General features: G+C 43.0%; 1 protein-coding gene and 1 long non-coding RNA gene across 2 annotated transcripts; both read left to right on the top strand.

Moving 5' to 3' along the window:
• The first annotated feature begins 5,692 nt into the window (after nt 1-5,692).
• Nucleotides 5,693-7,092, top strand: LOC132988445 (uncharacterized). Its single transcript, XR_009675811.1, has 3 exons — nt 5,693-6,135; nt 6,569-6,655; nt 6,776-7,092. It is a non-coding gene; the product is annotated as an uncharacterized LOC132988445 (long non-coding RNA).
• A 337-nt stretch (nt 7,093-7,429) lies between these two features.
• Nucleotides 7,430-15,392, top strand: si:ch211-283g2.1 (sodium- and chloride-dependent GABA transporter ine). The gene is made up of 13 exons (XM_061055853.1): nt 7,430-7,641; nt 8,030-8,164; nt 8,249-8,453; nt 9,891-10,023; nt 10,181-10,315; nt 10,422-10,525; nt 10,617-10,741; nt 12,350-12,462; nt 12,551-12,691; nt 12,770-12,869; nt 13,927-14,027; nt 14,103-14,270; nt 15,031-15,392. Exons 1-13 carry the CDS (start codon nt 7,512-7,514, stop codon nt 15,181-15,183), a joined length of 1,743 nt encoding a protein of 580 aa, XP_060911836.1. The 5' UTR covers nt 7,430-7,511; the 3' UTR covers nt 15,184-15,392.
• The last annotated feature ends 937 nt before the right edge of the window (nt 15,393-16,329 follow it).

Here is a 16,329-nt window from a genome sequence, read left to right as displayed (position 1 = left end):
CTCACATTTCTCGATGACAGCCAAGCCACAACCTCCGGTGTTGAAAAATAAAGCAGATCCTGAAGTGTAAAATCCTGCAGTTCCTTGAGTATCCACTAGAGGCTGGCTGCAGAAGCACAGGAAGTCACATACACACCCATTCAAAAAACACAGCAGAGATGAACATGTTTACAGCCTGGTTCAAAAAACCAAACAGGTCTGATTAGATCATGTCTCGATCAGCACACACTGTACGGGGGGGTGAATGTTTTGATGACTCATCAGTTTTGATTTGATGAACGATAAGAGTTATTCACAATAAGGCGTGTAGCTGACCTGATTGACAGGTGGGCGCGGTGTAACGGTTTGTCAGGAGGCTTAAAACCCGCCTCAGCTCCAGCTCTCACCCTGTCGTTAGGTTGACTGAAAGTTAGACTGAGACAGCATTTCCAGCATGAAGACCGCCCTTGATGGGACTCCAGCGCCCCCTGCAGGAACAGACGGGTGACGTCGCTCAGGCCTCTTCCTTGTTTATTTACAGTCTATGGTATACAGCAGATGGTGCTGTTTGTGTCATGACATCCATACACGTCTGGTCACGCCCACATGATGTCCTGCCCCACCAATATCTAACCACGCCCCCATCCTGCATGCTGCCTCACGAGGTCATTGATCTAAACAGTACGCCACACACAGGATTTCACTTTTTCTCTGTTACAGTGGTCCTCTTTGCACTTCCACAACCAGAAGAGGAGACCTTGAGGCTTCAACAGAGGAAAGATTTATACGTTTATTGATTTTCTTGGGCTTATTTAAAGCAGCGATATGCAAAGCAGTTTGTACTAGTTGTCTACTTATTTAAGGTGTCCATTCAAAGGAACACACCTGCAGTATTACAACATTTGACCTCCAGAGTTTAGATTCAAGGAGTAATGCTGAAGAGGCGTGGCACATCCTGTACTCAGCCTGTCATCAACACTGTACTTAGACTAGAGACCCAAATGTAGGACTCTAATAACACCTTACCAGTAGCCTCTGTACACTCAGTGAATCAGCTGATTATGGGTGTTGGGGTGTTGGGGGGGGGGGGGGGGGGGGGGGGGCAGAACCTGGCTCATTATAGACCTCCTGAGCTCAGCAGACACAGAGTACAGGATCAGATGGGATCTCATAATTCACTGTATTGACTGACAATGTTTGGTTACAGGTCTCTGTGCCCTCAAAATATTTATTTTACTTTTCCATGAGGTCTGCACATGGACATGTGGGAGCTGCGGTACCAGAGGACAAGACGTGCTCCAGGGCAGGAAGTGAATGGGACTTGGCCGGTTCCTCTACAGCCAGCATGTGAACATGTGACACATCTCAAAACTGCTTACACAAACACTGATGTGACATAGCATGAAATCCTGCTGTACTGTGTGTGCCCTGATCTGCTCTGAGGGCAACAGCTGCTAGCTAACTAACAGAAGATCATCAAGATTCAAGATCCAAGATGTTTATCGTCACTCTGGTTATAAAAGTACCATCGTAGGAGATTCTTGTGCTAGGAGGCTCCTTTGACAAAGGCTGTCAGCTTTTAGTTAATCACGATTAATTAAGGTCTGATGTTAATGCATTCATTTTTTAACCACGTAATCTTGTGCTATTTTGCCTCTCAGGCTCACCGTAGATAGTCGTCCTCAGTATCTGTAAAAGAATGTAAAAGAAGAACACTGCTGCATTTTTGAATGTCTCATTTCACTTCAACAAACTCTCAGACAGATCAGCTGACGAGTCCAAAGTAATATCCACCTTATGACATCACACATTGACCTTTGTTTCCGTTCCTCTGATCAGTTTGGGATCCCTAACCACTTCCTGTTTCTGTGCTTAACTTCATGTCCTAACCTTCAGTCTACAGGAAGGGCCTTACTTTATTTTAAAATAAAAACACACAAGTCAAGTACTCTGAGATAAAGACCGGACAAGTTGTTGTTGTTTTAAAATTATTTAAAAGTCTTACGGCCTGGTGGAAGAAGCTGCTCCTCGGCCTGCTGCTGTGAGCTTTTGGAGTCGTGTACCTCCGACCTGAGGGCAGCGGTGAAACGTTAAGTTTTGTGGGTGTGTTGAGTCTTTGATTACCCTCAGGGACTTAGTGAGGTACCATTGGGCGTACAGCTCCTGCAGGCTGGGCAGCTCACACTCAATGATGTATCAGGCCATACGCACCAACCTCTCCAGCGCCTAACGGTCCATGCTGGTGCTGCTGCTGTGCCATGTGGTGAAGTCGCCTGTTAGGAGGACAAAGACTCAAAAGGTCATTGGTGGTTTGCACAATAAAGCATTTAACAGACTCCCTTTAAAATGTTTCCCTCTGCCCTGGACTAAAGCTGTATTACAGTCACTCAGGCTGTGCACTGATTCACATTCAAACCTCACTCTGATTTTCCAAAAACCTGAAGTGCCCGCTCCATCCAGCAGGGGGTGCAAACACACAAAACACCACAGTGACAGACTGACCTGCATGTAACCTGACCTCACCTATATGTTGTCCATGGTGTGGATGTCCTTGACCTGATCCTGAGATAATAGATGATGTAAACTGTACCTTATATTCTCTTTTATTATTTTATATACAGTTATCAGCAGGGGTGCCATGGAGACGACTGAGGACCAATCAAAGGGCCCATGATTGATAGGGGCCATAAAAAATAGTTTCCATATTAAATTATGAACCTGTCGCCATAAGTGAAGACTTTAACTACACTGTACTGATAAAAGACAACAACAAAAAAACACATCCAGGAAGCCTTTGTGTCAGTTCATGTGTCTTATAACCAGTGTTGGGAGGGTTACTTTTAAAATGTATTCCCCTACAGATTACTGATGTCCTGAAATGTAATCTGTAATGTACTCCCTTGGATTACTCAAGTAAAGTAATGTATATTCTGTATACTTCAAAATCGTCTAGCTGAGCGTGTTTATCTGGAACACTGAATTTAGTTAACACATGCTTTAGAGAACAATCTAATTACTGTCTTCAGAGAAAAAGTTATACAAGTACACAAAACACAAATGTGGTAAATTTTGTCCTGCAACCTAGTGGTGCCAAAACATTTATGGACTAAATGGTAGGCTGCTGGCATGTACAACAGAAGAGGTCCACCACTAGTGGATTGTTTTTAATTCTGCCAAATGTGCTTTCCTTCATCATTCAGCATTCATTATGCCACTTGTTATACTCTAAGGGCCAGATTTACTAAGCTCCCAAGTAAAGAGTACTAAATTGTGTGTTCACTCCAAAAGTTTGCACGTTTGGTTGGTGGGCGTTTTGCGGGTGATCTACTAAGAAAATTTGCCTGAATGACACCAGGTGCAAACCTTGTGGAAGCGGTACTATTTAAGTTAGGTTTTTGTGTGTTTTACTGGTTTACATCACAGAGAGTTTGGACGGAAAGCAGGATGACTGCAAACGCAAAATAGGTATTAGTGGGAGAGGCAAATAAACGCACAATACTTTTGAGTTATAGGAGATAAATCTGAATATTACCTAGAAACATAGCAGAGGTTATTAGTCCAAAACCCTGACAACAACACAGAGTTCAGACCAGGAGGCAGAGCTGCAGTCTTACACACTTCTCTGCGCCTCCCTTAGATCTGTCTCCCAGTCGCTATAGCTGTAGTTATACTATAGGTACTGTGTCTGTCCCCCGGCCCAGACCCGTTTTTATAAGTCATCCAAACGGCGTGAATCGTCAGAATCTGATTAGAATCAAAACTACGAATACGATTTTGCTACAAGATCGCGGACTTTTGAACATTAGGTCCTTAGCATCCAAGTCTCTTTTAGTGAATGATCTGATATCAGATCAGCACATTGATTTACTTTTTTTGACTGAAACCTGGCTGTGTCGAGATGAATATGTTAGTTTGAATGAATCCACTCCTCCCAGTCATTTTTGTACTCATATACCTCGAGACACCGGACGAGGTGGTGGAGTAGCAGCTATTTTTAATTCCAGTCTTTTAGTTAACCCTCGACCAAAGCTGAATTTTTCTTCTTTTGAAAGCCTTGTTCTTAGTCTTCCACATCCAGTCTCAAGAACCTTTCAGCCAGTTCTAGTTGCTGTAGTTTACCGCCCTCCTGGCCCATATTCTGAGTTTTTATCTGAGTTTGCAGAATTTTTATCAGACTTAGTCCTTAGCAGTGATAGAATAATTGTTGTAGGTGACTTCAATATCCATGTGGATGTTGAAAATGATAGCCTGAGCACAGCTTTCATGTCACTATTAGACTCTATTGGTTTTATCCAGGGTGTAAACGAACCTACTCATCGTTTTAACCACACCCTGGATCTTGTTTTAGCTTATGGAATTGAAATCCATAACCTTACAGTTTTCCTAGAAAATCCTCTGCTATCAGACCATTTTTTTATTACATTTGATTTTGTCCTACTAGAATTACCTCTGCCTGGAAGAGGTGTGCTCTCTAGAAGTTTGTCGGATAGTGCTAGATTTAAGGAAGCTATTTCAGCTGTTTTTGATTCAGTACCGTGTTTCAACCCAGTTGGAAACTCTTACGATAGCTTTAGTTCCTCTCAGCTAGATCGGTTTGTTGATAGTGCAGTGGATTCGCTGAGAGTTACTCTGGATTCGATTGCTCCCCTGAAACAGAAGGCTGTCAAGCGGCGGAGAGTGGCTCCATGGTTCAACTCAGAAACCCGTACTCTGAAACAATCGTCACGGAATTTTGAAAGAATATGGCGTTCGACCAAAACGGTAGAATCTTGTTTATTCTGGCAGGATAGTCATAGAAGATATATGAAGGCTCTACGTCACGCCCGAGCTGCCTACTACTCCTCTCTAATTGAGGAAAACAAAGGCAATCCTAGATACCTTTTCAGCACTGTAGCCAGGCTGACAGAGAGTCATGGCTCCATTGAGCCTTGTATTCCTCTAGCCCTCAGCAGTAATGACTTCCTGAGCTTTTTCAACAACAAAGTTCTAGACATCAGAGACAAAATTGGTAACCTCCTGCCCTTACCTGGTGCAGATACGTCTGATACGGCAGAGACAGTTCCAGGACCAGATATTAGTCTCGACTGTTTTTCTACAATCGACCTTTCAGAGCTATATTCCATTTTTTCTGCGTCAAAACCGTCGACCTGTATTTTGGACCCAATCCCAACCAAGCTGTTTAAGGAAGTCTTTCCCTTAGTTAGCAACTCCATATTAGATATGATCAATATGTCTTTACTGGCAGGCTATGTACCACAGGCATTTAAAGTAGCGGTAATCAAACCTCTACTTAAAAAGCCTACTCTGGACTCAGGAACTCTGGCTAACTACAGGCCTATATCCAACCTTCCTTTTTTCTCGAAGATCCTGGAGAAGGTGGTAGCTAAACAGCTGTGTGACTTTCTCCATGACAACAGTTTATTTGAGGAGTTCCAGTCAGGATTTAGAGTCCACCATAGCACTGAGACTGCACTAGTTAGAGTTACAAACGATCTACTTCTAGCCTCAGACAGGGGACTTCTGTCTGTGCTCATCTTGTTAGATCTTAGTGCTGCTTTTGACACCATTGACCATCGGATCCTGTTGTACAGACTGGAGCATTTGCTTGGAATTACAGGGACTGCTTTAAGTTGGTTTGAATCCTACTTATCAGACCGATCTCAGTTTGTACATGTTAATGATGAGTCCTCTATGCACACATATTACAGTTACATATATGAGCTTTCCAAGGTTATTAATCATCCATGATCCGAGCTTTAAACACGACCCTCTTTCAATCTGAAGACAGGGAAACTTTCCATCCTTTTTTTGATGAGCAAACATCATGAAGGAATCACAGAACAGAGTTTTATAACTGAGACAAACTTGCTCTCAGGAGCCTTGCACAGCAAAAATGGAAGAGTTGAAATTTCAGGGTTAAACATTTCAGAGTTTATTTCAACTCCCAATGTGTGTTTTTAACTCATTCTGATTGAAATGGTGTTTAGTGTTGGGGTTGTTTTAAAGTGTTGATCCATTAGTGTTGGTCAACTGTAGTCCAACTCTGCAGAGAGTTAATTAATCTAAGCTCCGTCCAGGTTTCCCGCTCAGTTCACTTTGTCAGTTGGAGACACAGAGAAGAGTTATGAAAATGTTCCTCCTCTGAAGTTCTACATGGTAAGTAAAATACATGCTATAATGTAAAAAAGTAATGTGATTCTCTGAACAACTGTAATATGCTATATCTGTGGAGATTATCTACTTTAAAAGGACTTGTGTGTTGCCATGAACTAAATGGCAAACACAGTGATAAGCTAATGTTAGCAAGCTGCCTTGTGCAGTAAGCTAACCCTTAAAATCATTTAAACGGAAATGAAAGTAAATAAGGCACTTTTAAAGCTGGTAGCAATGACAACATGCTTTTTTATGTTTACATTCTGAGATTGAAGCTAATGTTTCTCTGTTTTTTTGGGGGTTTTTTTTTAACCCCACTGTCCCAGCATGAAGGCACATATTTAACATGTATATAGTTACCCTGTGAGCATCACCAGCATTACCCTTTTTATTTCCTCCTTTTGTGTTCATTAACTTGGTCAAACTTTTATTTCAGAAAATATGTTGGTTCCAGTAAAATACAAACAACTACAGAAGTATGTGAAGTTGGAGGAGGTTGACTACATGCAATTTCATGAAAAAGGTGAGTAAATTAATGCATTTTTTCATTCATTATTTTAACTTTGATTTCACCTGAGATGGAATCGGTTTTGTGAGGGAACTTTATTAACATTATCCTTGTGTATAATTTATATTTCCCCAGTCATGCTGCAGTCTGGAGGAGCATCTCCGCAGCCAGCAGAGTCTGCATCCATACCTCCTCCCTGTTGGTCGCCAGAAGAGCAAGACTGACAGCGTCTACATCAACATGGATAAGCATCTCATCCCATGTTGGGCAAACCGCTTCCTCTGGGCATTTGATGAACATTTTTAAAGCACATTTTGTGTTTAACATGTCTTATGATGCAGCATTGGTGAATTTCTACACATTCTTGAAAAAAATGTGGTAGTTGTATATTGTACCTTCATTTACAATGTATTGATTTACAGAGAAAATAAAATGTCACTGTTTGAAAATTACTTCTTTTAAAAAAAAATCATTCTTTAAATAATTTGAACACTTTGTAGTGTAAATACCTGACACTTAATGGAGTGAAACTAACACTAGCCAGGTAGTAAAAAAAAGTGTCGTAGCAGAGTTACTTGTCTAATCCCTAAGTGTTATTTTAACTCTGTTTAGCGAGTTGAAAGGAAACTCTCTCTCAGTGTTAAATGTTTAACTATTTCAAAAATGTTAAGTTATATAAACCCTGAAAAAGGGTTGAAATCAACCCTGTGTGAGTTAATTCAACACTCGTCTTGGAGCTGCCGCATGCTGAGGTAATCATTAGAGATAATAAAAAGGAAGGTTATAACACCCAGTGTCGCTTCAATCCCAGTCAACCTTTCCATGAAGTCGGGGCCCAGACGAGTGACAGGTGACACAGCAGGGAGCCAACATGGAGCCGCAGCAGCTCAGCAGACCGACATGGAGCAGGCAGATAGAGTTCACGCTGGCCGGCATCGGCTGTGCAGTGGGTCTGGGCAACGTTTGGAGGTTCCCTTATCTCTGCTACAGGAGCGGAGGAGGTGAGAGAGAACAAACCTGACATTTCAGACTGTGTTGTGAAACTAGACCATCGTCTGTACATACACACAGGCCCCGCGGCAGGGGTCCAAAGGTGGACGCAACAGTGCTGAGGGTGAGCACTCTGTTCTGCTGTCAGACTGATTGTGTGAAAAATGTACAAATTGTTCAGAAGAGCTCAGTGTGTGCTACAAACAAGAATGTCCTTGTACTGTTGTACTGCATGTTTACCACCATAACTTTACTGTCTATTTCAAATGACACTTCCTATAAGGACGAGAATTTAATTGCATATGACGCTAAAAGAAGGTTAAAGATGAGAGGTTATCATGACACTACTGGACCTCCTTTGACAAATGTAAGTGAAAGTTTGCCATGTCCTCCTGCCAGGTGCCTTCCTGGTGCCCTACCTGTTGATGCTGGTGGTGTTGGGGATCCCTCTGCTGTACATGGAGCTGACTGTGGGTCAGTACACCAGGAGAGGACCGGTCCATGCCCTGGCTATTGTCTGCCCCCTCTTAAAAGGTATTCTGAGGCAGGAGATGTGTCCCCCCTCTCTAAAAAGTGCCCACACTGTTTATACACTTTATTTTCTTGATCTGTCCTCAGGTGTGGGTTTAGCATCAGTGGCCATCTCCTTCATAATGTGCACCTACTACAACATCGTCATCACCTGGGCCCTCTATTACCTCTTCAGCTCCTTCCAGGCGCCGCTGCCTTGGCAGAACTGCAACAACACCTGGAACACTCCAAACTGTACCAACCACGCCACCAACAGCAGCTACTCCTCCACTGCCAGCCAGGAGTTCTTCAGGTACTTTTTGCTCTGCGTAGGAGAAACAAAACAAAGTTTCTTAGACACATAAACCAGACAAGGTAATGATTGCTCTGTAGCTGTCCTTTCACAGGCAGCTGGACTGTTTACAATTGGCAATTTTTAATCAGATTGGTAATAGCCATCCATTATCGATACCGCTTTTCCTGTTCAGGGTCGCTGGGGGACTGGAGCCGATCTTAGCTGTCAGTGGGCGAGAGGCGGGGTTACACCCTGAACTGTTCACCAGCCAATCACAGCGCTGATATAGAGACAGACAAGCAGCCACACTCACATTCACACCTACGGACAAGTCACCAGTTAACCTAACGAGCATGTCTATGGACTGTGGGAGGAAGCCGGAGTACCCGGAGAGAACCCACACATACTGACATAATGAAATGGGCGATACTGAAATGCAAAGGAAGCTTCCAGCAGCCTGTTGTAACACAGCCAAATGAGTTGATCTGAACAAAAGTCTGAACTCTGACAAGTCAAACAGCCAAGCATAGTTCAGGATTTTGGGGTGTACAATCAGATTTCTAGTATTGCCCTGGCCTCCCCTGGCTCCGCCCCTGCAGGCGTCAATTATTATTATTATTTTTTATCTGTAAAGGGAATCCACGCATGAACACATGCAAACTCCACACAGGGAGGCTCCTGTCCAACCAGCCCAGGGGGGTTAAACAGTAATAATCTTGATACACAACATGAAGTGTAATTGACAACATCTTATCAATGTCATGTCATGGGTATCAGTCAGAGAGAAGGTTTATGAATCAAGCTTGGCTCCATCTCCAGGAAGTGAGGGAGGTCAAATGTTAAGTTGGTGTAAGAAGTTATCATCATTGGACAGATTTAAAATGATTTATTGATTATTAAAGTTCAGACACGTGTTGGCCCTGTTGGTTAAAAAGGAGGATCATTCTGGATCTGCTGAGTCAGTGGGGGGAATTAATCCTCACGTTTTCTAACTAGTTACTGTTTAACTTTTAAACTGCAGGAAGTGGTGGGAATGGAAGTTGAGGTTACGTCAGTTAAAGCCACAGTGATTCAGACTTTGGTGGTGAGCTTCAAGACAAATGTTGACAAAATAATTTATTTGAAAACATATAAAAGTCATGCAAGCACTTGGCTCATAAAATAGGACGAGATGATTGTGTAAGATACCATTTTTAGGTACAAAATATATAAACGTTAACATGAATATATCATCGTTCACCATTATGGATCAAAAAACATGAAGAGGCGCAGAATGGTGCCCTGTAGGACACCAGATGTTTCTGCTTTCCGGTCTATTTTAAATCCTATTGTCATGACAACGGAAACATTGTTAGAGGATCTTTTCGGTTTACAGCAAAGTTTATTATTCCCATAAATGTAGAATGTAACTGTCTCTGTGCATCACTGATCCACTCTGTCTCCTTCTGGGGGAAGATATAAGATGCTGGAGCAAACGAGTGGAGTCGAGGAAACAGGACAGATGCGTTGGGAGCTTTTCCTCATTCTTATTCTTGCTTGGATCCTCATCTATCTTTGCATCTTTAAGGGGGTGAAATCAACAGGCAAGGTGAGTGAACAGAAAAGAAACATACGGTCACACTTGTCAACGGGCTAGTAAAAAGGACAAGGCCTAATGTTAGGATTTGAAGTTTTACGGTATTCAGAGGGAGAAGAGAGAGATGGACGGTCAGTATATGATAACCTTTGTGTGTTTCTGTTTGCAGGTCGTGTACGTCACAGCTCTGTTCCCGTATCTTATCCTGGTTGCACTGCTGATCAATAATGCGCAGCTTCCAGGAGCTAGAAATGGAATAATATTCTTCATCGTGCCTGAATGGGAGAAGCTGCTCTCCGTGGAGGTTAGATTAACGAACAACAATCTGTAAACTTGTATCTGCTGGGTTTTTGATGGTTGATGATGTCTGTAATCTATGGTTTTTGGAAGAGGGTCCCTCTGTGTTGCAGGTTTGGGTGAATGCAGCCGCTCAGATCTTTAACTCCATCGGGATTGGATTCGGCTCCCTCCTGGCCATGTCCAGCTACAACTCCTTCAACAACAATGTTCTGAAGTATTCAGCATTAAATCAGCTGTGTTATTATTGATGTCTGGGTGGAAAGAGAGTGATATAAGACTTAAAAAAACATCCTCTTTCTCCCTAGGGATACTCTGACCATTGCCATCATCAACTCCCTCACCAGCATCCTGGCAGGATTTGTAATTTTCTCTGCGTTCGGATACATGTCTCATCTGCAGGGCATCGCTATCAAAGATCTGGCTGTGGATGGTGAGAAAATAGACTCAGACTATTTGCATTGAACTACGGTCGAATCCTACAGTATCACTTATATCCAAAAAAGAGAAAAACAAGGTAAGTTTTAGTTAGGGTCAAGGGTCGAGGGATGAGGGTTAGGGTCGAGGGATTAAGGGATTAAGGGATGAAGGGAGGGGGGGAAGGGTCAAGGATGAAGTGATTAAAATTATAGGTCAAGGGATTAAGGGATGAAGGGATGAAGGGAGGGGGGGAAGGGTCAAGGATGAAGTGATAAGATTATGGGTCGAGGGATTAAGGGATGAAGGGAGGGGGGAAGGGTCAAGGGTGAAGTGATAAGATTATGGGTTGAGGGATGAAGGGATTAATGGATTACGGAAAACAGGTACAGGTACCGGTTGAGGGATGGAAGAAGGTATGTGTTGAGGAGTAAAGGGATGAAGGGATGAGGGTCAATGGTGAAGTTTTTGAAGGGATAAGGGTTAGGGTCGAGGGATGAAAGGAGGGGGGTAAGGGTCAAGGGATGGGGGATGAAGGAATAAGGGAACGGGTATCGGTTGAGGGTTGAGGAGTAAATGGATGAAGGGATGAAGATTAGAGAACAAAAAATCTGGAATCGGCCCAGTCTGAGACTGAGACAGGACAGAGTAAAAATTATTTTGATTCCAAGACGAGACCCATGACATTTTCCATACTTTATCTACAATATTAAAGAAAAATCTAAGCCTTAGCCCTACCCTTGCCCTGTGTGTGCTCCCTGCTAGTGGAGATAACCCCCACCTGACTTCTACAGAACACCGCATGGTCGCTTTTGCCATGCTCTTGGCCAGACGTGCAATCCTGCTGAAATGGAAGGGTGCTGCCCTGCCCATGCTTTACCAGTGGCGTCAGGATGTAATGTCCTGTCTCAAACTCGAGATGTTATGTTTTTCTGTCAGAAGCTTGAAGAGGAAATTCTATGAGACATGGGAACCTTTCTTAACCAACACTCAAACTAAATCATCATGAGATGAGCTTTGATCCGGCCCTTGGTATAAAAAGTAAGATCTGACTCTGTGTGGTGCGCTGCAAACTAACTCTTAGATATTACGCCTTAATTTTTTCAGGACAGCTGGGGATGGGAGGGTGGGAAGGGCTATTGCACTTTATCAGGTATTACTGTCACTGCCACAGAGACTTGTTTGTCTTACTTGTTCTGCACATTACTATACCATTTGTGGCAATGTGGAATATTACTGCCCAACCCTGGTGTTTTCTATGTTTTCTTCTTCTTCTTTTTTTTTGTATTTTGTGTTTATATGATGAAAACTCAATAAAGATATTTGAAATATAAAAAGTGGTCTCGAGACCAAGACCGGTTTCAAGTACTACAACACCATTACTAACTATAGAGTGCCCTCACATCTCCATTGAGTGACACCCTCGATGACTTTTTAAATCTTGATTTGGGAGATGAAGTGGAGATTAAAACCTAAAATAGAAACCTTTGTAACAAAATCTTTCTGCTCATATCTGTAACTCATAATATATTAACATCTCCACGTCTAATTTTCCCTGTTTTTTTTATGTGTAACGATTTATTGAATCATCCCCATGCTGGACTGACATCCTGTTTGTGTTCAGGTCCAGGATTGGTTTTTGTTGTTTACCCACAAGCCTTTGCCAACATGCCGGTGTCTCAGCTGTGGGCGGTGATGTTCTTCTTCATGCTGCTGTGCCTGGGACTGGACAGCGAGGTAGATCATGGGGAAGCACTTCAGTTCACATTGATAAATGATTGCACCAGACCAGTATGACTTCTTTGTTTCTGTGACTTCCTGTCAGTTTGCGATGGTGGAAGTGATGGTGACCAGTCTCATGGACGAGTTTTATCAAAGCCTGATTCACATTTTCAAGCGTAAGGAGCTCTTTGTTTTGGCTGTTTGCGGTGCAGCTTGTCTTCTGGGAATTCCTCTCGTCATGCAGGTACACACTTTAACTTCCTGGGGTTCAACTTTACCAGGTGTTCACCAAACTGCTCCCTAACGGTGTGTCTCTGTCCAGGTGGGGATCTATGTTTTTCAGCTGATGGACCATTACACCGCCATTGTGTCCATCATGTTTCTGGCATTCTTTGAGATTCTCGCCATCTGCTGGTTTTATGGTGAGAAACATGTTGAGTATATAGCACCTTTAATGAGAACATATTATCCCCCTTCTCCACCTTTTCAAACAGTCCCCTGTGGTCTAAATGAAACATCTGTGCTGTGCTTTGGTTAAAATATAACATGAATCAAGCACCAGAGGAGGTTTGTGACCCTGTATAAACCAGCTCTCTCAGAACACTCTGTTTTGGTGTGTGTGTCTCTTTAAATGCAATGAGCCCCCCTGAGTTTTCCTGGTAGACATCACTCCTCTGTAACGAGAATAAAAATGGCGGATCTGCTCAAAAGTTTTTCTCTAGACTGGGTGTGGAGTCCATGAATGGAGATACCAGGGGAGGGGAGGGTATTTTTTGACCAGAATCCCACTATGACATCACAAGGAGAGCACATTTGAAACAGAGTATTTTTCTCTGTGTTGTAAGACTTATGCAGACCACAAACAAAGGACTGGATGGGTTTATTTCACATTTTGTGGGTAGTTAGACATACCCAAATATATGTTCAAAAACACAAAGGATTCTTCATGATATGTCCCCTTTAAAGGTCACATATTCTCCTCTTCTTCTTCTCTTCACAAACACTCGGAGAATCTCCTCAGAGAGATCCTAACTTAGCTTGAAAGTGTCCTAATTACTCCGAAACACAAACTGTAAATTTGAACGGATGAAGCCTGAGTGACGTCACCCGTCTGTTCCTGCAGGGGGCTCTGGAGGCTCATCGATGGCGGTCTCCATGCTGGAAATGCTGTCTCACCCTAACTTTCAGTCAACCTAACGACAGGCTGAATGATCCTTACTCTCTCCTGAGTTGCGACTCCTTGATTGAACATTTTGAGTTAGGAATCTCTGAGAGGATTCTCACGGTGTTTGTGAATATGAGCTCTGATGTCTGACACTCGATGTTTCTCTTTCCACTTGTGTTAACGTGCAGTGTTTGCATAGTTAGGTGCAGCTATGGATGTCACTTCTCACTGTAATCACGTTTGCAAAATGCTATTTACATGCATATGAAGAGATTTATGTCTGTTTACTGATGTTTGCACTTCTCTGTGTGCAGGAGCGAATCGACTCTCCAGTAACCTGAAAGAGATGACTGGACAAGGAGCCAACATCTTCTTCATGGGCTGCTGGCTGATCGTTGCTCCTGTGCTCATCACTGTGAGGAAACACGTTTCTGTTGTTATTTACACCTTTAAGACTTCTCTGAATGTAACACTTTCCTCCGTCCTGCAGGTGATCCTCATTTTCTCCGTCATTCAGTTCAAACCGGCGCGCTATGAGGACTACGTGTTCCCTCCCTGGGCTCAGGGGGTCGGCTGGTTCATTGCCATGGCTTCCATCATCTGGATTCCTTTGGGTGCCATCCACACACTGTGGGTGCTGCCTGGATCATTAATGCAGGTGATTGTTCATCAACCATTTGCTTTTTTTTCAAGGTTTATTTTGTGCTTTTTGTGACTTTATTATTGAAAGACAGGACAGTAGAGAGAGTCAGTGAAAGAGAGAGAGGGACGGTAGGGCGAGTAAGAGTAGGACAGACTGAGCTAGCTAAGCTAGTGTAGCCAACTGCATGGCTAAAGTTAAAAAGCCATGCAGCCGGCTGGATCGTCTTCACTGGCATGGAGGTTATTCGGCTTTGAAAAGAGGGATGCTGCCTAAAAGACTTGAATCTGCAGCAGACTGACGCAGTTTTCACACATTCACTACTGAAAATATCTAGATAATTTCAGGAGGAATGCTCCTGAGATTCTCCTGATCTGGTTGTTCACACATGCTCCTTACAGCAAAGACTATACAGGAGGTACACATACAGGACTATGGGGGGAAGCGAATGAGAAGCTCAGGCACAAAAAAAAAAGTCGCTCAGCAGAAACAGCAGAAACAACAAACGCTGTAGACAAATATGGTGCAAAGGATATGTTGCCAATTCAAGCGGCCTCGTTTGAAATGCTGTCATGATAGTTTTTAAACACAGTGGGATGCAAAATATCATCAATCATTGTTATTGGCAAAATCGACAAAAATATTGAATTATGTCGAACGCCATAGAGTTGTGTTCCTATTACTCCATCTTTTCAGAGCAGTGTGCATAGTTTAGCTTACTTTTTTGTGTGATGGGAGGAAACTCCTGTAGCGTTGACATGTTTGTGTCTCCCTGCAGAAACTGAAGCTGTCCATCACACCCTACGCGCTGAATGAAAAGCAAAAGATGCCGTACTATGAGCGGGGAGGAATCACTGCAAACCCCGGTTTATCCATCATCAGCTCCAACATCAGTGTTCCTGAGAAGCCTCCTGCTGAGACAAACTTCTGATACCTCATAACGCTCTCCGAGAGTCATCTCCAGTTAAAATATTTTATTGTTGTGAACATGATTCGTGTCTGACCAACACTGTGACTCACTGTATGCTCATCGGAGGCTTTTACTTTGAAAAGTGCACCATCTTCAGGTTGTGTCTGTTAATGCATCTGTTTCATAACTTTTAGCCCTATGTTGAATAAACTCTGATATCTTACAACTTCCTCCACAAACCTGATCTGGTATGTGCCGCCTCGTGGTAGCTGACTCACTCATTAGGTCAAATGTCACCGCTGATAAAAAGTGATAAATGGGTGTTGATAATAAAGGGAGTACTCAATGATATGTCATGTAAGGTGTAATAAATTAAATTATTACTGACCCAAAGTCCACAGCTTGTGTCTGATTACATGAGGGCTCAGAAACGGAGAGTAGAAATATCTTGGCGTGCGGCTTCTGTAAAGAATCAAATCATGTTTTCGGTTTGATCGTGTAGAAAAATAATTGTTGAAGCTGTATTCTTGTCAGTGATAGATCGCGGCGATGTCATTTATCGACAAGCTGCAGCTTCAACTCTAAAGCCCCTGCAAGCCGTCGCTCACTTCACCCTCAGATTCATAACGGCTGAGAGATTCAGCACTCCTCACTGTGACCTTTATGAGAAGGTTGGTTGGCCTTTTGCTTGGTGTCATGGTTTGGGAACCTGTCTTTTAAAGGTGACATATTCTCCTCTTCTTCAACCAGTTTTAAAAAGTCTCAGAGCTCCTCAAAACATGTGTGTGAGGTTCCTTGGTCTGAATCCACTCTGATCCTGTATTTAATCATGTCTATAAACCCCTCTATTTCAGCCCTGCTCAGAACAGGCTGTTTCTGTGTCTGTACCTTTAAATGTAAATGAGCTGCGTCTGACCACGCCCCCTCCCTGGAAGAGCTCGGGTGGTTCGGACTTTCTTGCTCCATGTCCTATTGTTTACGGTGAGAAGGCAGAACAAACACCTAGCTGTGGGAGTGTCACCCACCTGGGGGAGGGGCTACTGCTGAAAAGTGGAGCAGGCAAAAGACGGACAGGATTTACTTTTCTCATCATTGGGGGGTTTTGTAGACAAGACACTGGAAATGAAGGTCAAGCCGGATGTCCTTTGGATAATATAAAATTATTCA

This window comes from Labrus mixtus, chromosome 14 (assembly GCF_963584025.1).
Source record: "Labrus mixtus chromosome 14, fLabMix1.1, whole genome shotgun sequence".
Classification (NCBI taxonomy): Eukaryota; Metazoa; Chordata; class Actinopteri; order Labriformes; family Labridae; genus Labrus; species Labrus mixtus.
This window is presented reverse-complemented; position numbering and strand designations above follow the sequence as displayed.